At 38.5% G+C, this 27,170-nt stretch overlaps 1 protein-coding gene across 8 annotated transcripts in view; it reads left to right on the forward strand.

Moving 5' to 3' along the window:
* The window catches only part of cdkal1 (CDK5 regulatory subunit associated protein 1-like 1), a 250,989-nt gene that overhangs the window by 42,271 nt on the left and 181,548 nt on the right, over positions 1 to 27,170 (forward strand). For all 8 annotated transcript variants that reach the window (XR_007483875.2, XR_007483876.2, XR_007483877.2 and 5 more), the window contains 3 exons: positions 554 to 602; positions 4,524 to 4,644; positions 14,281 to 14,384. Coding sequence is in view for 4 of the 8 variants with exons in the window: in XM_049730254.2 (XP_049586211.1) it covers positions 554 to 602; positions 4,524 to 4,644; positions 14,281 to 14,384 (274 nt within the window). In the remaining 4 variants the exon portion in view is untranslated. The remainder of the gene's footprint in view (positions 1 to 553; positions 603 to 4,523; positions 4,645 to 14,280; positions 14,385 to 27,170) is intronic.

Here is a 27,170-nt window from a genome sequence, read left to right on the forward strand (position 1 = left end):
TCATCAGTAAGCGTGACACACTGAATGTCTTCTTATGTCAGGTTTTATGCCACCAAACTAGTTTGTTGCGTGCCTTTTATCATATCAACATGTTATACAATGAGTCCTGACCCACCAGTTGAGAATCGCAGATTTAGATTGCCTTTTGTTACTCCGTACTTTGTTGTTCAATCCAATCAGTTCGGGCCAAATGTACAATCACATGGTGGCTTATGCTGCCACAGCCAAGACATTTATATGGCGACATACCGAGTACTTAATGGCCACTTAAAAACCTGAGCCGTATCGCTCTCACATACTGTTTTACAGGTGGAAAGTAAATGTACTGTTTAATGGCAAACATTGATAGGAACTCAACGACACAAACATTCCCCACTAGCAGTTGATTGCCATATCTACAGTATATGCGAGCAATGCTGCAGGAATTCTGTAGCATCTTGGAATTCTGGACATCTTCTTATCTACATTGTGCTGACTTGACATAGACACAATCTGATTTTATCAGTTTGAACTTGACTGTGCACAAACATGCCTTTGCTTTTGTGTATTTTAGGTCCAACAGATTGATCGAGTGGTAGAGGTGGTGGATGAGGCTGTTAAAGGTATTTAAATGTACACAGATATACACAACTATTTAATTCAGATTACCCTGAGTTTGTTGTAAAAAAAAAAATATCAATCAGTTTTGGTTCAATCAGCTTGTCAAATGCTTTTTTTCTGTCAAGGAAGACTGACTCACGTGTCAGTAATTAGTTCAACCATTTAAAACTATCTTGGCACCACAGTACTCTACTGTTAATGAAGGTCACACAGAGTTTATTAAGGATGTCCACTAAAGCTGTCATACACCCTCCAGCTGTTCTCTTCTAAAAACAACAACTGTAAAACAGATTGGCTTTTGCATGTGTGCCTGTGTTTGAGTGTGTGTTTGCACTGGAAGCTTCTTAATTAGGGACATTTAAATTTTACAGTGCAATCAACTCTAAATTGTCTGACTACACGCACTTACTGTACAGTATGCACATACAGCGCATATGAACTACATCCAGAATAAGTTTTTGATATTGATTACCAATTTCTTAACATGTTTACCTCAGCATCTTTAAACATGTGATTCTTTTTACCCATCTGCCTTCTCATACCGTTCTCGATCGCCTACTGCCCCCCCCCCCCCCAACAGAAACTAATTTACCCAGTATCATTACTGTTCTTTACGACCTCATATAAATCCAGAGCTGTTACTTCAGCTGAGAGGCCAGGAGACCTTTAAACTGGGGATTTGCCTTTTGTAATGGTAACTAAAATGCACATGCCAATGAATCGTAAGACGCAGTTCTTTGCTTCAACAAAATTGCTTGCAGGTCTCTTTTCCACATAACGAAAACATTGGCAAGCTTTTATGAGCTTGTTTCTTCATGTGTGAGACGATCATTTCAGTTTGGGTCTTCGTTTAAAAGGAATATAACCGCCACTCAATAAGAATACCCCGCCACAGTAAAGCTGTGTTTAATTTTACTGAATCTTTGAACCATAAAGCTTATGTTACTACCTGTTGTAAATGACTTGCGTTATCTTGGGTTGAGTTGCTGAGCACGCATGCAGTATTTTAACATTATGTGTTCACATACATATTGTTGGATAGGGTAGTTAATGCGGTCAAAAGCTTACTTATCCAGGTTAGTTGTCTTTCACCACATGTTGATTTTCTTGCAAGCACAGTTTATGACCATGCAAATCCATTTTTTCACTTTTATTTTTTTTTCTCTGTTTTTCTGCAATAAAGTTTACTTAACAATAACATCTGAAAAAATCGAACAATTGTTTTTGCCAATTTAGAGTACTTTGTACAAATGTAAATTTTGCCAATGTTTGGCAAAGTCACCAAGTAAAAGAACTATTGGACCATGCCAAGACTGAAATACATTTTTGATTGTCAGATGCCATAATACATATGTGTATCCTTTGTAGAGCGGTTTCAGTGTTTCAATTGGTGTTCTGATATCGATCTCCTAGTTGAGATTAAATCCTCAGATGATACCATTTTACCTGTTAGTAAAATAGTTTTTTTTTTAGAAACAGTTTAAATTCCGCCTGTACTTGTGTGTGTATGAGAGAGATCGGAGCACACAAGGTTAGCCGGGCTAATGCATCTACTTAGCTAGAGATCAGAGGCTATATAGCATCAATATGACCTCATGATCCGTATTTCACCAGGATAAACAAACTGTTACCGTGTTCCTTGCTAAAAATAAAATCAAGCTTAAGAATAAAGATATATCTGCGACAGAAACAAAGTTGACCCATTCACATCGATTTAAAATGGAATTCCGAATGATATTGTAAACACCATCTTTTGATGCTTAGTGACCTCGTATTTTGATGTGACAACATCAAATGCTGGTACAGAGGCTTGCTGCTGTCTAGCTATGTGCTGCAGTTGAAAATGTTTTGGTTTTATAGAAATGTGGATTGTTTTCTGTAGTTTTCTTTAAAAACACTACAAACCCATGTCCCCTTATAATTAATTTAGCAGACATTACCGAGATATTAACACCGTTCGATACAATTGTAGGTGTTGCTTGGGCCATTACATTGACAAGATAACCGATAAACATTAAACCCCCTTGCTCTCCTCGTCATCAGCCACCTTCGTCCGTTATTTCCAATGTTCCCCACCCTGTTGATACCTTCCAATCAAACATCAGATCCACCACTTATGAGACATCAGTCGTAAGTCAAGAGGTCATCCTTTTAGCCCCTATCGCTGTGATCCAACCATCCATCTACCCGTCGTATACAGCTTTCATCTGTGAGGAATTCATCTTCTTGTCTTCTATCTATTCTTTTTTCCCATCTTTGCCGTCACCTTTTAGGAGGCATTTATTAGTGGATTGATTATGTCAAGCCATATTTATAGAGATGTGAAAAAGCAGGAACATTTGAAGGGTGGGAAAGACTAAGGCATGGAGAATGTGGTTATCAAGTGTGTATATATAGGATTGCCCACCAGAACAATTGAACCCGATGAACTCTGTATTTTGAGATGAAAAATGAACAGCGCTTTTCAATTTTGCCCACTTTGGCAAAGTATTGTAATATCGTCAGTGGCATACAATTGACAAGATTAAAAGATCTCAGGGAACTTGCCCACAATAATAATAATAATAATAATAATAATAATAATAATAATAATAATAATAATAATAATAATAATAGTAACATATTAAAATAAAAAAGCTTTATATAGTTCATTTAATCTTTCCTGTGTTGGTGATGCACTGACTTACTGGATCAAAGAACTGATCGGGTCTAGCAAAAAAAAAAAAAAAAGATAATAAATAAGAGAAAAGAATATATATTGCTACATTGCCAGTCAGCTTTCTGGCAACAGCAGCTAGCTGTAAGAAAGCCAAATCCGCAGCCAGTCCTTCGTTTCGTGAGCGGAGTTTTCTCATTTCCCAGCTTGTACTGGGATATTACGACCAGTCACGCCTCACCGATTGGCTTTTTGTCCTCCTCAGGGGCAGATAGTAATTTTTATCTACCAATGATAGCCATGCTTCCTGCCCTGAGCCCACCCTCCCTGGAGACTCATGTAAAGCGGATAGAAACAGCAAGACAATTCCATCCCTCAGCGCCTCCATCTCGCGCACATCTTTCTATAAGGCTATTAGATGCTTAGAGAGAGGAGACCACAGCATTCCATTTCGACACAATGAAGGTTGAACATCACTGACATTTAACTATTTGACTCACTTATGGACTTTTATTTGTGCCCCCTTTTATGGTGTGTTTTCTAGATAACTTTATCAATTTTTGTCATTTACAAGTCACTCTGTGTGCAGAATCCATTTATTGAAATGGAAATGTGTCCGTATTTTCACACGTTAAGCTGAACGTATTTGTTTAGCATCTTGTGGGGATCGGCAACTAGTTTAGTTTTCATTAATGGCATAATTATAACTTAAAAAAAATCCATGAGCTTTCACCCAAAAACTAATGAAAAGAAAGTTCAGGATTTTCAGTAAGATTTTTATTGTGTTTAACATTAATATTTATAAATATTTAAAAACATAATTTCATACGTACCTGAGGCTAGAAATTAAAGCAAGTCTGTTGTCTAAAATGCGTGATCATTGCAAACAGCCGATTATAAATAGCCAGACACCTTATTTTTGCTTGATTTCTGCCTTTGTGGCCCCTTCTTGACAAACAGACCATAGTTTCGTTGTTCAATGAAGAAATAATACAGTGAAGTGTATTGTATGTGGAACTTCAAAACCTGATGCAGGGTCACAATTTTCTGTTGAAGTGTGCAATGTAGATGTGCAATGTTCATTCGCTTGATGTTCGGTGAAGAGTCTCCATCTGTATTTTTTTGTGATCGTCTACTCAAGTTGTGTGTTCACTAATGCAACTCAAGCTGATCAAAAACAACCAAACAAATTGGCACTGTTTGAGGAGAGGGAGACATTACTATTGCTTTAATTTGCCGCATAATTTTGTTTTCTGTTTTAATTCAGGTCATTCAGTTCGTCTTTTGGGCCAGAAGAAAGATGGAGGCCGGAGGCTAGGGGGAGCAAGACTTGACCTTCCCAAAATAAGGAAAAACCCTCTAATTGAAATCATCTCCATTAACACAGGGTAAGACACAAATGATATACAGTACAATATTATCCAGCTCCCTTGATTTGAGTTTGTATGTGATTTACAACTTGACAAAACAAATTACACAGCTATCAATTGTGAGCAGTTCACTTTATCTCTGTTATGTAACCTCTTAAGTAGTTATTCCATTGTCCTTAGTTGAAATGTAGAGTATTGGAAAAACACACTTTTATGGTGTTAACAATAATAGCAGTGTATTAAAAAAAAGTGAAAAGCTCAGATTCATTATAATAGCTGCATTGCATCAAAGACATTGCAAATTGCATTACAAATTAAAACATGAAGAAAAATGTGTACAGAAAAAAGAACAACTAATGATGGTGTTCACAAATAGCAGTCCCTGCTAATATTTTAATTAGTTTTTTTCTTATGTTGCTACATAGACGTTGCTTTACAGGACTTAATTTCTCTAGAAGTATGGACTTGAAAAATGTCTTGCAATCTAATTGCTAAAACAGACTTTTATTTAAAATGGTAATTTATGACAATTTAACGAACCAGGTCTGCAGCCACGCTCATATCACAACATTTTATGAACTAATTTCATGTTGCTACAAACCATGTCCAGTATTCTCAGTGGGCTACTTAAAAAAGGGTTCATTCAGACTAATTCCTCTGTGCTTGACCTTCACTGATGGCAATCTAGAAGCCATTCCTGTGCACATCTTCAATGTCCGTACATTAATGATGTCCATCACGAAGCAATGAACTACCGATTGTAGCCACAATGCTTGCTTTGATTTCTTCAGCTTTTGTTCCGCCACTTTTGTCCTGTATACAAGCATCACATAATTCCTTTGTTTGACATGTTCTGTAAAGAGTTTTCTGCAGTTTAGTGGTCTTGAGACTTCATGCACTAACTACATATTTATTTTCATATCCATTATAACGGAACATGAGGACCAGGGTACTCTTACCTGCCCTTGGGTTCTGGGCTTAAATGTATTACTGCCCAAACACAAGAGGAGCGAGACATTGTTGTTATTAAGAGTGTGACATTGATGCAGCACAAGAAAATTTTCCATCTACAGCACATTACTATAAATGTCATACTTTATGTAATGTATAATTTAGCGCTTGAGTCATGTTGAATGTTGCTGTTTTTGCTTTCTGTAGTACGTATTTATATATGCATGCCTTTATTTTTTTAAGGGGTCACATAAGCAACAAGCAAATCCTCTTGTGTTTTTGTTATTTTATACTGGAAGTCTTTTAAGTAGGCTGTTGGATAAAGTGAATAGTTGCTGCAAATCCTTACTGAACATCTGCTTTTGTGTAATTTGGTCCGTCATTGGTGTCCCTAATTTGACCAGGCTTCGCTGATATAAAATTATATGTGAGAGAGACAGTGTGTTCTTTATGTGCTCTGTTTTTAGATAATCCATTTTAAATCCTCTTCTGAAGTCGTGACATCATTGGTGACATTTGTTAGCAGACAAAACAAGAGAGATCTTTGTGCAACGCGCAAATGCAGAGCAGACCCAACTCCTGCTGCCTCCTGCCTCAAAAGAGAATGTTGGAAAGATGACAAGAGGCATTAGAGGACTTTTTTTCTTTTGGACAAATGTTAGATTGAAGCCTTGCTCCGTCATAAAACAAATTTATTTTCATCCATAGTTTCATGTTAATGTCAAAACATTATTATAAATTGCATTTATGTTCTCATACGACTGCTATACTAAAATTTTTATAAAAGTACATCAAAGCCATTTTGCAAAAAAAAAAAAAAACTAGCTCGTAGACATTCAGACTTGGAGGTCTTGGGTACGGAGATGATGGAGGCAGTGTTTTGGCAGGTTGAAATAGATGTTAGCTGGACCAAGGTGTTGAAAATATGTTGTTAGCTTCTTGGTCAGCTGGTGGACAGTCCCTCAGTACATGTTGATTTAAGTGGCACATGTGTTGATCAGAGAGTACTATAAACTATAATGTGAGCATTAACATGTTGCAGTAAATTATTTTTGTTATATTGTAATCCACCTTTATTTAAGCACACAGACTCAACGGCATCAGGGTGTAGTTTTTACACATGGGACAACCTCATGGAAATTTCATTCTATATTCCAACTGATTCACAATATGCCGTTCATTAAGTTGCATATTAATATCATTTGCACCTATTTAATCCAAATTCGATTAGCGTCCCCCTTCCTCTAAATTTGTTTTATTCTCACACGAGGGTTGGATGGGGTGCAGTGAGACTGTTTTGTTTTTTTTAACGGTAATATTTAGTTAAAAAAAAAAAAAAGGATTTCGGCTAACACTCAAATGTTTTGGATAGTCTATTAAAGTAGCACCGTTAGGTTTCTTCTATTCTGGCTATAGTTGTAGTTTTAGGTCTATAAAAACAATCATTTTGTCCACTATGCACACTCAATTTGAAACCACCCTCCAGAGTGAAAAAGTAAAATATGCTCTGTCGTTGTGTTTCGATATACACGTCCTGTACACGTTGACACATACATGTAGCAGTGCAAGGAAGTAAACATCCGACTACATTTGTTTCGGTCCTTCAAGCTGATCCAGCTGCTTCACTAACCAAGGAGTCCTTCCAACATTTTTCCAAACTTTCAGTTTTTTTCTTTTTGCTCCTAATTCCATTAAGCTTCTTTACTGGTTGTGTTGAACAAATCATGCAAATGATATCTCTCCTTCCTTGCTCATCTGCCAATAAACATGCTCTGCCATTAGATCATGTTCCTATTCGGTTTTCACATATACTGTTGTTAGCAGTTCTTTGTCATCTTGTTCTTGCAATCACTCCTAGTTTTAGAACATTTGATGCTACCAGCCAAAACTGGTGCTTTTGTATATGCGTGTGTCTGGACCTAGGGTACTCTAAGGGTCCCTTCTGACTGCGTGTGTGTGCGTGCGCGTGCGCGCGTGTCTTGCCAGTATCAACAAAAGTCACTTTGTGAGCAAGCTGAATTGGGATGCTTTAGCATCATAAACCAGGAATTTACAGCCACTCAGACAGAATGGGTCATTAAATGTGTGTGTGTTGTGTGTTGCTGTTTGTTTGTGTGAACCATTGCCAATGAACTCCGGGCATAAAAAAAAAGCCATTTGTTCCACTGTTACAGCTCATTTCATTTCATTATGTGTCCCTTCCCTTCTCTCTATTTAGTTACATTTCTGGTAGTTATGATCTCTCACATTGCTGTTACAATGCTAAAGTTTTGCTTGATCTTCTGCCTTTTACACTATTTGTGTCCTCCAGGCACGCAGGTAGATACGCGGGCATGATATTTTCTCTTCATTTGACTAATTGCAGTTGCTTTGGTGAACTTCCAGGATGTTCTGTTTTAGAATCTGCAGTATTCTTAGGGTTTAAAAAAAAATAAGGCAAGGCTTTATTTATTGAAAAGAAAGTTACTCATTTCATTCTCTCCTTTTATTCCTCCCTAATCTTTGAATATCTAGAAAAATAATTGTGATGACTCACCATGCCAAAATACTCACAGGCATGCATTAAGCATGTAAATAAAGCCCCAGAGAGTGTTTTTGTCCAACTTTAAGTAGATTTTTTTTAATGTTTGCATTTGGTCATCAGGCCCCACAATTGTTCACTGTGACTTTCCTCTGATTTCTTTCTGGCCGCCATAACTTCTTCGTCAACTCTCCGGGTGGACAAAGAACAATAATGGGTCTTATCAACCTTGCCGCTGACCTTAACATAGATTTGTGTTAAGCATTGTGACCAAGGTGTAACAGTAACGGCTTTAGCCAGCTGAGAGGGGTAAGTTTGGGGTCACAGACGTGGACATGTAGAGGAAAAACAATAAACCGACTCGGAGGGCCAGGGTTAAACTCCCCTTGAAACAACAGCCACCACATTAATGTTCTCTCTGTCAGCGTTAGAATTATTACCTTGAAAAAACAACAAAAAAAATGAAGTAATTGAAAATTTGACACTTTGACCTGATATGTTGCAGAGGTATTGCTTGCTATCTTTTTAGCTATTGTGTCACAAGTCAGTCAGATAATAGAAAGGTTCTGTATTTTTACGCGCAATAAAGTAACAATTCCATATTGTAAAGTCTGTATTTGTACACACCGTAAATTGTATTACTTTTGAGATACATTATTGCATATGTGAGATCATTTATGGCAAACAAGGGGTAGGACTCAATATGTCTTTTAATGTCTTTCTACTCAACATGTAAACTGCAATGAACTTTTGTAGAAATAATATTTCCCTTTCTTTCAGTTTTATTTATTTTATTTATATTTTTTAGTTTATATGTTACTTCATGAAAAAGCTGCACAACAATTCAGAGGACAAAGCGTTGCCTTGCATTATGTATTGAGAGACCGAAGCACACGTGGTTTATTTTTTGGGGGGCTGTTTTGTGTTTTTCTGTGATATCACCAAAGGTTACTGATAATGGTGAAGGGACGCAGTGTCATAATGACCAACAAACCGTAAATGGAAGTTATTGCAACATAAAAAAGGTGGTAAACACATCTCTACTTGAGCTGCTGGAGTGCAATAAGTCAACGTCAAAATTAATTATTGGGAAGAGACGTTTCACATGCCGTATAGTTTCTCAGTAGATTATTTGTCGTTTCATCAGAATTAACTGTGATTAATTGGCCTGTGATTAGTTGGCCTGTTTTCTATTTGGACCTCAGTTAATATTTTATTATTATTACTCTTTTTATCCTTCGCATTACAGCTTGCCTAAATAATTATTTTTAGTTAGGGAACCCTATTCAAGATCCAAGTTCTTGTTGAAAAGTTATTTCAAACGCATTCATAAACTACTGATTGACACTTCAGCTGTACCATATGTATTTGTTTGTCACTCCTCCTTGGCAGTCTCTTTTCTTTTTGGTCTGCTGTATCCTAAAGCATCAGACAAATCCAAGGCCAAGAAGAGACACTACGTTGACATTCTTTAGAAATGTTGGCACTCATGTCAGTGTTTTTTTATGACAAAAAAAAAAAAATCTTTTCATAAACCTTTGACAAACTGTAAAGGGTTGTTTACACAACAGTCTCCTGTGTGAGAGATTGACCATGCATGCATGCAGGATGTAAGCAAAAGCACGTTACATTTGGCACTCTAGCATGTTTTCTATCGCACATGCACAAAGAAACCCACAAACACATTTTTATTTATTTATTTTCACAAAACACCAATACACCAATGTAGATTCTGTCACACACCTCCACCTCCTCTGGCTGTGCACCACAGTGGCCTTCCTGATGTTTATCAAACCAATGTATGGGTAGTTTTCAGCTCCACTGGTCTGAACATATTATTCCATTTCCCTCTTTCCCACTGTTTAACACACAAACACACAAATGCATGTTAGACACACACACACACGCACACGCACACACAAACGACTCTTGCTCCCTCAGTCTCCAGGAGACCAGGAGGGCCTGTGCTCCCTGCAGTAAATCCAAAAGATTGATGTGTCTCCTTGGACAAAATGAGATTGTATGTCATTACAAGACATTACGCTACAGAACCCCCGAGTAACCGAATTAGCACCAGCATGTCACAGGAAAGCACACTTTGCGTACACACACGCACACACACACACACACGTTCACATAACAGATTGTGTCTCAGAGTATTTGAATATACCAGGTTTTTCATGTTTCCCTTCCAAGTGTTGAAATTTCCCCAGTGAACTGAATGTCGTAAACTTGTTAATTTGACATCAGCACTCCCTTGTCGAGTTAACTTCTGCAACTTTGGAAGTCACGATGGAATCGATAGTGGTGGTTGTCTACCTGTGTTCATCTTGAAGACTGACTATAATTTCTTACTTATTTCGGCCTAAGTGGTGAGTCGACAGCAGACAGTGAGACTCTGATAATTTTGATGGGTGGCTCTCCCAGAAGGGAATGAATTTTGTTGATGAATGTATGCCTCAACTTACATCCACAGGTGTGAAGGTATAAAGTAATATTCAGTGAATATAAAGCTGCTTACATAGCTTTTCTCCAATTTACCTTAGTAAAAGCGAACATCATCATTAGAGCCAGCTAATGTATTGATATCAAACTCAAGGCCTGTGGCCCACAAAGACAAATTTTGCATTGACTTTGTGTCATCACTAAAATTACAAATGTCTTCACTTTTAAAAACTAGAGACATTGCTAGCAATTTTTATTACCAATCGTCCTTTTAAAATATTTGAAAACTTGTTGCTGGTCTCTGATTTCAATACTAGTAATTCATCAGTTTGTTGTGTTGCTGATACTGTATGTTTATAGGAAAGCAATTCTCATCACATAAAGCCTAAACTCACTTGCCCTTTAAAAATAAAGAAACAAAAACTAAAATGTTTGCCTCTGTCATAACAGAGACACAGTAAATCACAGTAAATCACTTACTATTGTACTTCTGGTAACATATTTTGCCAATAATGTTACTATTCTGTAGTGGAAGCATACAAAAACCACGCTAATCTCAAAAAATGGTGCACAAAACCATTTTTGTCCTGTAACAATGACCTGACTGATCTAATAAAAACAGTCTCGAGGTCTGCCTACAGTCAAAACAAGAAGTTATGAAAACACTCAGAGGTCCCATGTTGACATGAGGTTGTGGTCTCACACACACATCTTGCGTGTGCTCTCAATCTACAAGCCAAAACAACAATCTAGACTTCTGTAGTTGGCAAATGTCTCTAAGATCATTTTGTGACCTTTAGTCAAATTAACAAGCCGTAGTTTCACTTGGTAGCGTGACGAAATTCACGTACAAAGGCTTGATTGAATAAATGGTTAGCTATGCTGTAGTTGACATGCACAAAACGCAGAAAGGCAGTTGACTCAGGATCCGTGCGTGTATACAGATTCAACAAAAGCAACAAAAACACCCACATTCTATTATGGGCAACTGTGAGGGAACCTTGTGAATGTTTATTTCTCAGCATTCATACCTTGACCAGAGATAGTTATTGGCAAAATAGAAAACAACTCAGCGGGGCCACATATTTTTATTATCTTATTAACCTCGTGGGTTTTGAACAAGCTTGCATATATTTCTGACGTATTAATGATGACTCCGTTAATGACCTCAATGGTAGGAACACTTTAATTAGTGGCCTTATATGCAAATTCTCCATGCAACAACCAGGCTCATGTCCTCTCGCAAGGATGATTTAAACTGCCAACCATTCTCAATATAATAATAATCCATTTTCCCACCATATGGCTTCATTGTTGAGTATGCAATATTCTTTGACTCCCGACTTTGACTTGGGGTGGCTAACTACTTGCAAAGCATGGCTTTGTTCGCCCATCGAAAGGCAGTTTAAGGTTCTGTTTGCTCATTGACCAACTCCGCCCTATCTCAGCGTGAATAATACATGCACTGAATAACCCTGCTTTACAATTGAAAGACTCGCCGATTTGCCCAGCAGCCTAAGCTTTGTTGCTACCGGTAATTGCATTCTCACACTGGCACGGTGCAAACCCCGTCAGCAGACTAAGACACACGCACACACGGCCCAATTGGTTTATGCATGGAGCAGTTTTCTAATTAATGTGCAAAACCTAAGTGCTTATCATTGAGAAAACCTTTTCCTGCTTAACTGTCTCCAAGTCTGTGTCTTTAAGATGCCGCACAAGGGAGTCCCTCTAAAGGAAACTGCGTGTGTGAGAATGTGTGTGCACATGTCAAGGGAGGTTTACAAATGTATAGAGAAACCACAGGGCTTTCTTTTTCAAGACTTGCAACACAATAGCGCTTTTAACACACACATATACACACACATTTGTGCACACACGAACCAGCCCCAGACACACTAGGGAGGAAGCCCCTCTCATTGTAACACATTGATGAACTACACAGTTGTGCTGCAGCTACCTCAGTGGTTTAATTAGCCAGTAGGAAACAGAAGGGCTATAGTGAGAAACAAAGGATGAAATCAAATTGTTAAGGCGGTAAACAATATACAAGCATTTACTTTTAGTGTCATTATGGAAGTTGACGGTGTTATAGCTTTAAAATTAAAACCGGCTCTCGCTTGGGTCCAAGAAACTTCACTTCATGGCAAGCATGGGTATTTTTATGGGGCATGCTGTGACACCGCTCCTCTGCTCCAACTTTTTTTGGGTGTCAGAGTGCTGACTAGTTGTCGCACATTGTTTGGTGTGATGGGGATGTCGAATCTGCTAATGCGTTGTCGTGATGTTGGACAAATGCCCACCAACAGCGCACTGACAATGTCACATGCACACATTCGGGGAATTGATACGCACGCACACACACAATTATGCAAACACACACGTACACACACACTGAAGCAAGTAGACCACTGTCTCTTGAGATTAATGTTGGTGTGATCCACTCAGCTGGGCCTGATCACATTAAGATGGATGGACCCCCTGGTGGTGGTGGCTGTGGTGAATGTCTGTGTGTGAGCGTTTGCGGAGTCCCATCTGTCTCTGTTTTCTCCACATCGGGGTTATGTGACCTAGCTGCCATCTTTAGTGCCCTCAACTGGGATAAGCAACGCATAGTGTGGCAGGGATAGACAGATTAAAACACAACTATTTTTCTCCTCAATTTCTTGCCTTTGGTGACATGCCTCTATGCTTGGAGTTTGTAGTTCTAAACGATTATTGATGCATTGATGGGTTAATCTCTTAACTGCTTCCTAGAGTTCTCTTTCCAACAATAAATTAGAAAATTGTGATTTAAATGAACTGTGGATTATGGGTTTTGGTTTATCTTCAGATGGTGGTGATGTTATTAAAATTAATCAAATCAAATGAAGAAACAGTCGCAAGCTAGTATTTTACTCTAGCAGTTGTGGCTCTGAGTTTATTTAACCTTAAATGACAGTAGTACAACTAATCTCAAATACTGCGTGGGATTCAGAAAGAAGAAAAAAATGAAGAATCGTTCAAATAATGGCAACACTTGTTTGAACCAAATATTTTTGTGTCTCTGAGTCCAAGGCCAGTTTATGTGAAGCCGTAGTACAATGCCTGTTATTTTGATTTTTCTCAGTAGCAGACAGAATAGTTTCCCCAAAATCTCACATTTACCATCATCACATTAGTTGGTTCAAATCACAGCCTTTTTCTGCTTATTGATCATTAACTAGTTGTTTTGTCAAGGCGATTTATTCCACATAAAAATGAATTAGAAAAAACTGAAATCTTTTCAATTTTTTGTATAAAGGGCACACAGTGAAACAACAGAGGCTTCTTTCACTGAGAAACTGGGCTGAGGTCAAACATTTGTCACAGTTTGATATTTTAGGGCATTTGGATGAAATGCTATTTTGCCATGCTCCAGCATATATTATAGCACATCAACAGTTTTTGCACTAAAAAATGTGTTTCATTGTTCCAAATTTATTATCTGACTTAAATTGATGAAATCCATAATATATATTTTTGTGTAGTCCTCCAAGTAAGTGCTTCATTGTAAATAAGCATACAGTAATATTTGTGTTATTTCAACATCCATTCACAAGACACAGGTGGTCCTTAAAAGGTGCACTTAAAAATATTTTAAGTGAGCCTTGAACTCCCAAAAGTATGGAAGATTTTTGAGCCAGAACTAACCACTACAAAGACTGCTCTTTCATTTGTTGTAATGGACCTAATCCTCTCTCTACCTACTTGTTCAGGTGCCTGAATGGATGTACCTATTGCAAGACAAAGCATGCCAGAGGAGACCTGGCCAGCTATCCCATAGAAGAGCTGCTTGAAAGAGCTCGACAGTCTTTCCAAGGTGAGTTACATATTTTTCACATATTTTCACATTGGTAATTGTTGATTTCAGTTCGCGTGTGGCCCTCCTATCATGCGGCAAAGGTTTTACTAACACATGTTGATGTTTTTTTTGTTCTTGCTTTGTGGGTCCATCCATTTGGCTTGATTTGATGCCAGATGAACAGCTGCTGTGCCCTGGCATCTGTTTCTTAAGTGTAGACTCCCAGCTTCCCTGCCGCACAGCAGGCGATGGTTCAAAAAGACCCCCAGGCGGGTCAGTCAAGGGCAAAGCTACCTATTGACATTACAGATCCTGATTTTAGTGGATTATTGTGAACAGTAGCTACAATGCCTTGTCAATCTGGCTTTTGCATATAAAGCTGCTTTTTTTTTTTTTTTGGAAGACTTACCACAATTATGGTACACGGGATTTTTTTGGGGTGGGGCAATACTGTATTTGATCAGAGGTAACAGATGTAAAGATCTGGCTCTAGTGCATTCCGATGTTTGATGGAGGTCAGGCCTTTATGTGCACAAGTCACAGAAAACATACTTGATTATGGCTTGACTTTTAGCCATTGACAAATGGATCCATAAAATTGGAAATATAAGATTCAGCTATAACTAAGGAGCATGCCCCAACTCTTGATTGATTCATTGATTAAATGGTTATCTAGCCATCTGTCCGTCCGTCTCTCCGACGAACCACCCAATCAATCCATCCATCCGCCTGTCTGTCCATTCATCCACCCATCCATCCACTCAACATGCTTATTCTGTAGAGTGTGGAAGGAGCCTGAACCCTATCCCAAGTGTCCTCATTGAATGATGACATATCAAGAACAAGAACTGTTCTCATTCAAATCGATACAAATGAGCAGTGAAAAGGCATGTTTTTGCTCTACGGGAGGAAGCCATGTACTGTACTGTGAATGACTAGCACAAGCAGAACACGCAAACTCTGCATATAATGGCCACAACCCATATTGGAACTTGAGACCTTTTTGCAGCCAACTACAGTATCCAGAACTCTTTAAAACAACTGCATGCACAATATTGCCCAAGGGTGGCCATTCAAGGGCGAATTCACCAGCTGGTGAGGCCTTGGTGTTGGCGTGTGCATGCATTCATATAAGATAGAAGACACTGCTGGTTGAAGAGCTCATGCCCTTTTCACTTTTTGCACAGTTGAGAGACACACGTAGCATTCTGGAAACAGTGTTTTTTAAGACTGTGTTGTACCTTGTTTTTTTGCTTGGAATTATATTCTCATTCTCCAAATGTTCACTTTTGTAGATGATTTTACAAATATTATTTTGTATTACAGTGTAATGTAACATGTTCAAGTTCAAGAGAAACACGTTTCATAAAACGCTAGGCAGGAAGCTTAGTTTGTCGGTGAGATTATGTATGACTGATCCGTTATAACAGGAAACATGATAGCAAGTGGCGGTTGTTGTTTTCAAAATACAAAAAGAGGAAGCTGAAGGTTGTGGCTCCCTTTAAAAAAAACAGTGGATGTACCATTGGCAAGATGTTTTTTTTTTTTTTTTTTTTAATGAGACCTTTAGGGCCACAACATACGATCCTCAGGATCTATAATTCATATGTAAATCCAAACATGAGATCATACTTAAAGGTTTCCTTTCATCCATGTGTCTCTGAAAATGGATTTAATTTTTTGCAACATGATTATTTCACACAAACACACTACAGACTGGCAAGTGTGATAAGCAGGTTTCTTTTTGGGCATAATTGCTCCTTGCACCCTTTAGCCATCTAATCAAAATGCTCCCTTTTAGAAATCTCTCTTTATTAAACATATCATGCACCACATTTATAAACCGAAGACCCTTTGTTCAGTTTGAAATTATATCATTGTTAAATGAAATGCCCCCTCTTTTTGCTTTGACTCTCACTTTAATTGCTATTCGTTTTCTATTTTGAACCAAATCGAAATGACCATAATAAAACCCACAATTGGATTTGCTATTTGATGGCAAATAGAAAAATGTAACGAGCAAATATGAATGGTATTTCTCATTGACCAGTCAGCCAGCTTTGGGAGTTGATTGGTTCATCTTGGGTAACTTTGAAAGGATTTATGAAATTTATTCAAATGCAATTTGAGGTAAATAACTCTCTTTCCTTGTGAAAGCCTTCAGCAATTCAATACCAACACTGTTTGCTTACCGACTCAATTTGCTAAATAGTACATTAGCTGAGGTGAGGTTTTTTTTTACAAGTACAGTCAACTGGATTTCATTTGTAGCCCATTGTTATTATTATTATTATTATTATTATTTACGTTAGGCATTCCATTAATTAAAATCCCTAAGCAACTACTCTTTTTGTGATATAATTTTATAAATATCTAAAGAGTTCCTTCAGTTGGAATGGCCAAAGCTGTTTCACCTACGAGTGAATTTAAGTTTATTGGGATACTTTGGCTTTTGTCTTAGCATTTTAAACTATCAGGCGGATGTCTCGACTATAGCACAGCATGACACTTCATAGACACAACAGCTATCACTCCTGCATGACATCTCATTAGTGTGTGACATGCATCCTAAAAATCACGACACCACTTGTGTTTCGAGCCAGTGTCATAATGCCATGACTTGCTAGCACCTAATATCTAAAACCTTCTGTTTGAGTGTTTAATTATTGGCATATTTTTACTGTATTTTGTTTCCATTTTGTTTTGATTCCCAATCTTTCTAATGGGTAAAATGAATTGCGAACCAATCAAAGGTCAAACAGCCTCCTGGCCTTTGCTGTCCAGTGACAACAAATGCCCAATGTGCCTACGTTTGATATTCCTCACTATGCCATTTCCACATGACTGAATGATCAGTTTCAAACAGCAAGAACGACACATTTATTCCATTGGCATCAGCTAGATGGCATTTGACAGATCGCCTCCGATAGATATGTGGGCAAGCTCACTGCTTAGCTGCAACATCTGTGACAGGTGTCAGCTCTTGTTTACCTCCGCCGCTGCTGTAACGTGACACTTGGGCAGACAGGGCTGCCAAGGTTTGCCAGGAACAATCCAGCATGGGTCAGTGGTTCCACCAGTTTTATTGGTAACGCCGAGTTTTTGATTAGTGGAGTAACCCGCCTGAAGTACACAAGGGTTATTTAACCTGTGAGTAGATCCAGTCATGATGTGGTTAAGGCTGAAAAGAGTGGCGAATTCATAGCACGGATTCTATAGACGTCAAAGACATGTTTTAACTGTGCTGGCAGTGAATGAGTTAATAATAGGATGAGCATATGGGTACAGTTTTGAAAAATGTGTCTTGTATTGATGTGTAGATGACAGATTGGAAAAATTTAAATATTGACACAGCAGCTGCATTGATCGTGGTTGAGTCACCACTATGTACGGCCTGTTTGAAATAACATGGAAATCTGCTGCGCTTGCTAAATAAATTCTGGCCAAAGTCGTTATCCTCTGGTAAAGCTCTCATGGATGAGCTAAAATTGATTTCTGGATAGAAGTGCTTGCAGACTGAGAAGCAGAAAAGTCTCCCCATGTGTGCTCGGCCACGCTCAGATATATAGTTTAGGCTCCAGCAACAGTTTTTCATTATGTGGCTCTTGTACAGCCACTGAATTCTCAACCACACACTCAGAGCTGAGTTCACATGTATACCACCCCGACTTGTAGAAACATTTCCTGACTTCTTTCTTTGCAAATCTTTGCAGCTTGATGTATTCAGAATGGAGACAATAGTGCACTTGGAGGAAATTTTCTCTCGAAAGAATAGAATCGGTTATAGTGAGTCCCAGACAAAAATGGTTAAAGATTCCAATTGGAGATTGACATATTGTATACATTGAAAGTTAAGATTGCAACGAGTTTGTGGAATTGAATGTTGATTAACATGCATATTCAACAAATTACGTATAAATAAATGCACTACTTCACTTTAGCCAGCAGAGACTTTGTTGATCAAGTCACAACTTTTGCATTCTAAAGAGCAAAGTGTTCTATACAAGAACGATGACATCATCAATGGGAAGTTGACTTCGATGCAGACTTCCTCTGTGGCACAACTTTTCCCAGCATTCTACTCGGTAGCACACGGGCATTGAGCGAGATCCTGTCATACCATGAAAACTTTGATTTAAAAAGTGACAATGAATTGATAAATTGGGGATGACCACGTGAAGAAAAAGAGTCAAATGATCATCTGTAATTTGAAAATTCCGGAAGTCCTGAATTAAAAACTTCACATGAAGTCCTGCATGAAATCTCCAACATATATTTTTCCCATTTCTATTTCTGTTGTATTTGTGCCGCCACATCCACACACAGCAGAACTCAACCCAATCTTAACTTTGTTTTAAAACGTTGTGTCCTCTCTCAAACTGTTCTCACAATACTCTGCGTCCAAACATTTGTCGCTACCATGATAGAAAGCCATACACACTTTACCCAGGCACTCTCTTGAGGCCCGATTTGGACACACGGCTGCAGTCTCACCTCTACCACAGCGTATTATGCATGGCCATGGTGCTTAATGTGTGTGCGTTTGTGTGTGTTTGTGAGCGTGTATGGTTAGTGTATTGTTAGTGCTAGAGCAAGGTGACATTTATTTTTTACTCCTCTGCTTTTGTTTACACAGTTTCATTTTAAAGTTCAGCCAAAGTATCGTTGTATTTGATTTGTTTCTCTCTGGATTCTTCTTTGACCTCCTTTCAATCGCTCCATAGGCTGGACAAAAAGGCAACAGAGGGTGGTGTTTGCGCGCGTGGCTTTGTGTGTCTGTGTGCGTGCCTGTCCTAGTGTGTGCATGTAGTGTGTTGTTCTGTGATTAAGTGCCAAGCTGGCAGCAGAGTGGAGTGAATAGGGGGCCCCTTTCACACAAAGAGAGCAAGGGATCGAGACAACACACACTTGCACACTTTGGCCCATGCCAGACTGCAGGCCACCAACTGCACACCTGGCATGCTACTATTATGTCACCAGTGTGTGCTTGTGTATATGTGCATATGCAATGTGTGTGAGTGTTATTGTGTGAGTGAAGCAGACGCCATCTGCTCTGTCCTCTGTGAACTTGTGTCCACACCTTTTTTTCTTTCCTCAGTCCTTTTTCCATAGTTAGTGGATTGTATTATGTTGTTCATGGTCCACCTACCTTTTAAACAACTTATTTTTTTCATTTTTCTTTTCGAAAGTGTAACTACAATATAGCTTTTTTTATGTACTGTAATATTAGATAAACTACCTTGTGAATTTCTCACTTCTTTTAAAATTAATGACATTTTTTATCAATTTTCTCGGCTTTTTATTGTCCTTCTAAAACAAGGGAGGGCATTGAGGCTGACTCCTCTGTGGGGGAGGGGAGAGCAGCTGCACATTCAGTCAATAGGTGGCAGTACAACACTTACGTTTAAGATCAGACCATGTGCTCAACCACCGAACTTATTTATTGTCTGTAAGGCCTTACACGCTTCGGAAGAGTCGGTTTGTGCCTGTTAAAATGTTTAACTCCTCTCAATCCTCTGACTCATATTTGGCTCTCCCCCATGATAGCACCACTGTGCATTTCCTATTCGCAAGATGTTAGGCATACAATTATGTTCAGATTTATATGGGATATCAACTTACTGCCAGTTTTTCCGTTGTTGTCAGTTTAAGAGCCTCAAATGGGTTTAAAAAGAGTAGTTGAATACCTTTCTTTTTTTTGCAGATTAGTTAAGTTTTGGTTGCATTTACATGTTAAAAAGAAAAAAAAAGGTTTCATGGCTATAGTGTAAGACTAAGTCAACAAATTGCATAACATTGTCATTTGATTACATCATGATAATGACGATGTACTGTCACATAGTCAATAGATGTGCAAAAACACACACATACACTTTGCACTGTACTGAATTCTATTATAATGATTTCTATATTTCATGCCACAATTTATTTTCCTTTCCTGTTTGCCAGCACGCCCTCCTACACTGCTTCACGGTCTTTCAGGCTTTATTCTCGTCATGTCACAAGATCGCCGATGTAATTTAATCTTGAACTTGAAATTTTATTCTCTTTTCAGCTTAGCTTTTTTCCCTCCCTTTTAGCTTTTTTTCCCCCCCTCCCTTTTGTCAGATGGTTTTATGTCCTCGGGCAACACAAGGAAGTTTTACACTCTGCCCTGACTGGTTCATACACAGTCACTCTCCTATTGAAGATAAGAGACTACACGACTACAAGGTTGTTTCCATAAACCCATTCATTGAGTCACACATGAGTGAAAAAAAAATGTACAAATGGCTCAAGTCCTCAACTTTGTGTGTGCTTTGAAGTTGAGACCTGCAGTTTGGCAGGCTGAAGAAGGAGAGATTAATTGGCCTGTTTAATCTACACAAGCCGTTGTCTGAACCCTTTCAGCCTTTTGGTCGTGTGTCACTAACCAAATCCTGATTGATACCTACGAGTTCTGCACTGTGGCACATATCTGTCCTTTGCATTTCTCTAATGCTTCAGATCAGAGGAGGTAGCTGATAGAAACCATTCATCTTCAGTCATTCACACAGAGAATTATTATTTGTCATTTTTTGGACTGCACTAATCAAAGTTGAAGTGCTTTAAAGAGGCAAAGTAGTCAAAAGCAGTGCACTCATTGCCAGCAGGCGCATAAACGACTCATTAAAGACTCGCTAATTACAAGTCGTAATAGGTTGTAACATTCAAAGAAATAACACATCTAAAGAAATACTGGGCTATGTGTTTAACCTGGCTTTAATAATTATTGTTTCAATATCTTTTTGGGGTTATTTTCTGACTGCAAACCAATATAAAAAAAAAAAAAAAAAAAGAGGGCATTCCAAAATTTTGGGTACCACTCAGCGATCACCACGTCTTGAGACTAGTGCACTGGGCAGTTGATAATAAAGAGATTGATTTGTTATTGCAGAGTAACATCATTCATTTAAAAAAAAAAAAAAAAAAAACCTGGACTATTTGATAAAGGAATGTGGGTAATTGGATGCTAACTTTAGCCTGAGTGATAACAGGGTATTGGCTTTGTCTTTCTCTTGGAACAATGCTTGTAAGAATTCAAATTCAGTGGAGCCGTTTGAAATCCACCGAAATCTGGGGTTGAAACTAAGCGCTGAAAATGTAGAGATGCCGCTCTGATTATTCAATACTGTCAAGGTGTCTTTGAGAAAAACATCATCCCCACGTTGTAGCTCTAAAGGTGCAGCCGCTTTCACTCTGACATCTCCTGATTAATTGGCATATTCTGTGTTGTACACTGGAAACTGAGTCCTTTTTTTATGTGCCCAGAATTCCCTCATCCCGACATCTGACACACCCACCGCCCCTAACCTGGAATTTTTATTGATTTATTTTCCAGCCCAAGTGTTAACATTGGTAAAAGAAACCTCACCCTAATGCTGTAGTGACGGCAATGCTCTACTTGAAAGACGTTGGCTAAAATACCCTAAGAGAACAATAAAGATGTAACCAAAGTGTTGAAAACCAAACGTGTTGGCAAGTAAAATGTCAACGCGTGAGCAGTGGCTGGGCAGTGTTTCATGGTGACATGTTCTTATGAAATGTTTGTGACAAAGGAATTCAGATAATATGGTTTTGCTCAATTGGGACATTATGCAACTTGTCCCACTTTGGCGATGTTTCTCTTTCCCTGCCTGAAACCATTCAGTCACTTCACTCCCACATTACACATAGTGATGATTCGATCCTCATGTGTTCCGTGTTTCTTTTTGCCCCTTTGCGCTGTCCCTGTTGATCATTACTGTCTCCCCTTTTGATCCTCCCTCACATTCTGTCTCTTAAGCATTCTCAGTTCTCTGTTTTGGTTCAAACCACACCACTGTTAGCAGTGCCTGGTGTCTTTGATCAACAAGTGAATTTTGTGTGATCGCTCTGCCTTAAATGTCTGATGCTCTGCCACGACTGGCTTATCTGCAACGAAGCGGAGCGATTAAAACTGTACTTTGGAAATATAGTTCATCACATTCTACCAGGCGCTTTTCTCATCAGCAAATCCCATACTGCAACATGAATAGGAGGTGCCAGAAGCAGAATGATGATATTGTCATTGTGGGATTAGAAACTGCAGTAGTATTTCCCTAAAGGGACCTTAGTGTAAAACCATTGTGTTATGTTTTAAGTGTAAGGCTTAGCTTTCGGAATTATTTTATAGTTTTTGAAAAAAAAAAAAAACAGGAGTCACATCACTTGGACACTGAACTGTTTGCACACTTTTGACATTTACCCTAGTGTAGCAGTGAAAACAAGACATATCAAAATGCATAATAACAAAGGCTCACTTGTACGGATACAGATGAAACCCATTTGCTTGCTTCAGGAATCAGAGTTGATGTCTTCAAGCATTTCATAGAGATGACTTTGGTCTGTGCTTCTGTTATCACTGCAACACTCTGGTCCCCTTGTGAGTGTGTATGCATTCTTGCGTGTTCGTGTGTGCCCTCCCCATGATGTATATTTTGATATCATCGAGGGGATTTTTTCACACTCCCTGCAGGAATCAGTTCTCACAGAGTGGGCCACCCATGGCCACAGCCCCGAGCCCCTAGTGGTGGGTGTCACGAATGGGCTACGGGGGGGACAGCTTTTGCACTCACTCATACCCACAAAGACAATTGCTCCGAGAAATGTTTGGAAATGCTGCATAGTGCAAACTGTTGCATATGTCCTCCAGTAATGTTCCCTTCCACTCTTTTAACTCTGTTGCTCTCTTTGGTTGCTTCAGGTTGCAAATGGCTTCATTGCCCTTGCCTGACTGGTAGTAAGTGTGTAAATGTTTCTTCCACTACTCAAGCGACTAACTATTTCATAAAATGTTAAGGAACCATTTGAAAGAGGGATCATCAAAATGCAATATTTTTGTGCAGCAGCAGATGACAAACAAATAAATACCTAAATAAATAAATAAAATGAATTAATTAATGAATGAACGAATGAATAAATAAAGTGATAACAATAATAAATGAAAACATGTATTAATGGAAAATGAGAAACATTTAGAATGTTTTGGGGGCTTCCAAGTTGGGTACATGTCTGTACATGTCAGGACATGTTTGGACAGGAATCTGTGTCAGCCTGCCCTGCAGTCTGATCAGCTTGTGTTGAAGTCTGTGCAACAAGGTTGCGAATTACAGTTTCTGAGGATTTTTTTTTATTTTTAGGGAAATTAAGCATTTAATTTATTTTTTTGTGTTTACGAGTAAATCGGCACAAATGCGTTCTTGGCCCTTTTTGGCATCAGCTGCCCTCCGAATGTAATGGAACACTAAGCCTAATTGGTTGACTGAAGATATTTGGATTTGATATTAAAATATATGGGATGACATACAGCCTTTAAATGAACATTGCATATGAATTTGATAGACACCATAAAATTATTGTTTTTAATGAAATTTTAACATTTTGGTTAGCAAAATGATTGGCACATATCGACTCAAAAACAAGTAGCATTTAGTTTCAAATCCTTTGCTTGAATAACTGCATCATCACAATGCAAAATTGTGACTTAGTATACTCCAGTGCGACTTATATATGTATTTTTCTTCTTTATTATGCATTTTATGGCTGGTGCAACTTGTACTCTGAAGCAACTTATAGTCCGGAAAATACAGTAGTTTTTGTTTATCAAGAAAACACTTTCATTTTTATTTAATTTTAAATTTCAACAAACAAATGTTTCAAGCAAAAAGCAAATATTTTTTCTCTCAGGTTCACAGTTGTTGTTTTTTTCTTTGTGAGAAACTGGTTCTTCCTGAAACCTCATTCTTTGTGTCACATTAAATTGTAGCTTCTTCAACTTTTAAGGTGCTAATGTGGGCACACATTTGTGCAAATTGTAACAATGTATGCCTAAGAGAGGCCAGAAATGAAAATCATGTGCTGCAATTACTTTCTGCAGTTTAGTGTAATTTTGCTGCATGCGTGTTTATGCTTTCACATTTGGGACTGTGCTGACATGTCTGGCTTGCTCTCAACCACCAGTAAATGTCACTTCAGGTTTTCGGCTGAAGAAGCTGTTGAGTGTTTTTGCCTGACAAGATGGCCTCTCCTGGCATCTGTCATGCCGGAGAAAAGCCTTCTCTTTGATTCCCTCTGACCCCCATTGCGTGTGTAGGTTAGGGGGAAGACTCTCCCATGCTGATGAAGTGTGTGAACGTGTTTGTGTGCGTGTGTGTGTATGTATGTGTGCATGCTTGCGTGTGCGGGCACACTCTTAAGTTGTCTCTGTGGGGATCCCTCACAAATACATACTCATGGATAAAAAGTAATCTTACTTTATAGTTTATTGCACGACCTGGAAACATGGCAGCTGTCAATCATAAGCCTTGACGTGGGGATGTTTGTGTTGTGAGCGGACCATTTTTGTCGTTATTGCCGTCATTATTGTTGTTGACATGGCAGTTGTGCCCATGGTTCCCTCATCCTTCCCCCTGGCTGCTTAACTCCTCTATCTTGTTTTCGCTATTTTATCTGTTGTCTGTCTCTTCACTCTCTCTCCATCTCAAAGCAAGGCAAGTTGCCCCACAGAGGGAGTTTTCCCTTGCATCCGTCGCCAAGTGCTTGCTCATGTCAGGTTCTTTTGATTTTCTTGCATACGAATATATAAACAGCAACTCTTCTGTTTTTTTTTTCTTTTCTGTTTGTGTGCTTCTTATAATACTGTTTCTAGCAATATTAAACTTGCGCAACAACCCTTATCTATTAAGTCATTAGCCCTGGGCAATAATAAAGAATGTAATGCATGTTTAAAAAATACTAACATTTACATACACATTATATTTACATTATTAAATTTATGTAAATATCAATCCTACAAATTAACATGTGCACACTGTTGTTATAAATGCAGTTTTTTATAATTTAATGCAGTTATACAAGCCACATTGTTGTAGTGACCAATGAGAGAAAAAAAACACACAAGGTTGCAAGTGAACTTCATCAGAGTTTGCCACAGTAACTCATTTTACATACACACAGACACACGCCGACTAAGCGAATTAACAAACACAAACATGATGCCTGCCGGTGGTCATGAATAAATTAGCATAAATACTGACCAAACATATTATTATTTATCAAATTAGTCTCTGTACAAGCTCACAGGCCAGTGCGCACACACACCCTTACACAATATGAACAGAAATTAGGTCGACAGCCTTGAATTAAAGTTAAACCTTATTACGTCTGATTAAGCATAATAGCAAGTGTGTGTGTGTGTGTGTGTGTGTGTGTGTGTCTGTTGCCTTGACTTCTTTGACAGCAGATATGAACTATTACAACCTCAATAGCTTTTTAATAGGAAGTCATTTCCATATGTTATGTGAGTGTGGGTGTGTACGTGGTTGCTCCCAGTTGCTTCCTGTTCTCTGAGCTCTGTGAACCGAGATGTGATCTGCCCCCTACAGCTTCCTTTGACTCTTAGACCCTCTGACACTCGCTGTGTCTCAGCCTCTCCGTCTTCTTATCCATGAGCCCTGTCGACATTCGTCCCCCCCCTTTGGCTTCAATTCATGCGCTTTTAATGACGCATTGTACATGTTCATTATCCTGATAGACTGACATTGAGGTCAAGTGTGGATGATTCCTGTATGATGGATAACCCTTTCTATAGACTTTGTAATTTACAGTTATGTACAAGAGAAAATAATCACTCAAATGTTAAAATGTTTTAATTAGCCTTGGAAGAATGTACTGATTAAAAAGGTTGTTTAGGGTTTCTTTTAATCTTATAAACTTCAGAAAGGATCCCAAACCACCCTAGACTCAATTCGGTGTTTGTGCGTTCAATCACTTTGTCATCTGAGCTAGCTTTTCTGTTGTTTTGGGTGGCTTCCCTTACTGGTGTGCAAACAAAATATACAGCGGTGTAAGTGTGCTGATTGCTGAGAAGCATCTTGTACGCACATGTACACAAACGCATAACATATGTACAAACTATGCATACATTAGAGTTTTAAAATTTGGATACTCCATGGGTTGTTCCAACAGTTATACGTTTTCCTTTTTTTTTTTTTTTTTTTAGTCTTTGGTGGCTTCACTCTAATATCATCTTTCTGCTGGACATTTGTTCTAATGCAAAAGCAGGTAACTGGTTATCTTTGCACCCATTGTGTGGTATTAACATTAATCAAGGACTTAATATGGGCCAAAATTAGTCTCTTCCTTCAATTCTGATGAAGGCACGTGTTGAAGTTCAGAGATTAAATGCCATTTTATAGAAAACTGAGATTTCTTGTTATTACCTTTTGTGCTTCTGGTCCATTAAATAAAATTTAAAAAGGGTATCTGCCACTGCACGTTTAAGGTGATTTTTTTTTTTTTTTTTTAGATGAAACATCAGTGAACAATTGGCAATTTACTCAACTATTCTTCTCTGTCCATCACCTCAGAATTTCTCCACTCCCAAGTTCACAGCAAATACTCATAGCTTGGAGCACTTCTGTCAAGCGCTGTACTTGTCCCTACAGATCCACTTTCCTCTTATGTAGCCGTCCATCTGCTTGGGAAAACTTCACAAGATACTTCTGTCTTGACACACTCAGAGAAAAGATGAAAGGGAGGATGTAACATCTCTTCCAGTCGACCCTATACATTCATATACACACCCGCAAATATAAGTATATCCACCAGCACACACACACACATGCACAAACGTAGAACTGAGAGCCCCTTTGCCAATTACTTCTGATATAGCCATACAATATGTCTGACCCATATATTATATGGCACATTTTCCCCTCACATACATTGCATGCAACGACCATGCTCACAAACACACCAGTAGAA

This window comes from Syngnathus scovelli, chromosome 9, assembly GCF_024217435.2.
Source record: "Syngnathus scovelli strain Florida chromosome 9, RoL_Ssco_1.2, whole genome shotgun sequence".
Taxonomy (NCBI): Eukaryota; Metazoa; Chordata; class Actinopteri; order Syngnathiformes; family Syngnathidae; genus Syngnathus; species Syngnathus scovelli.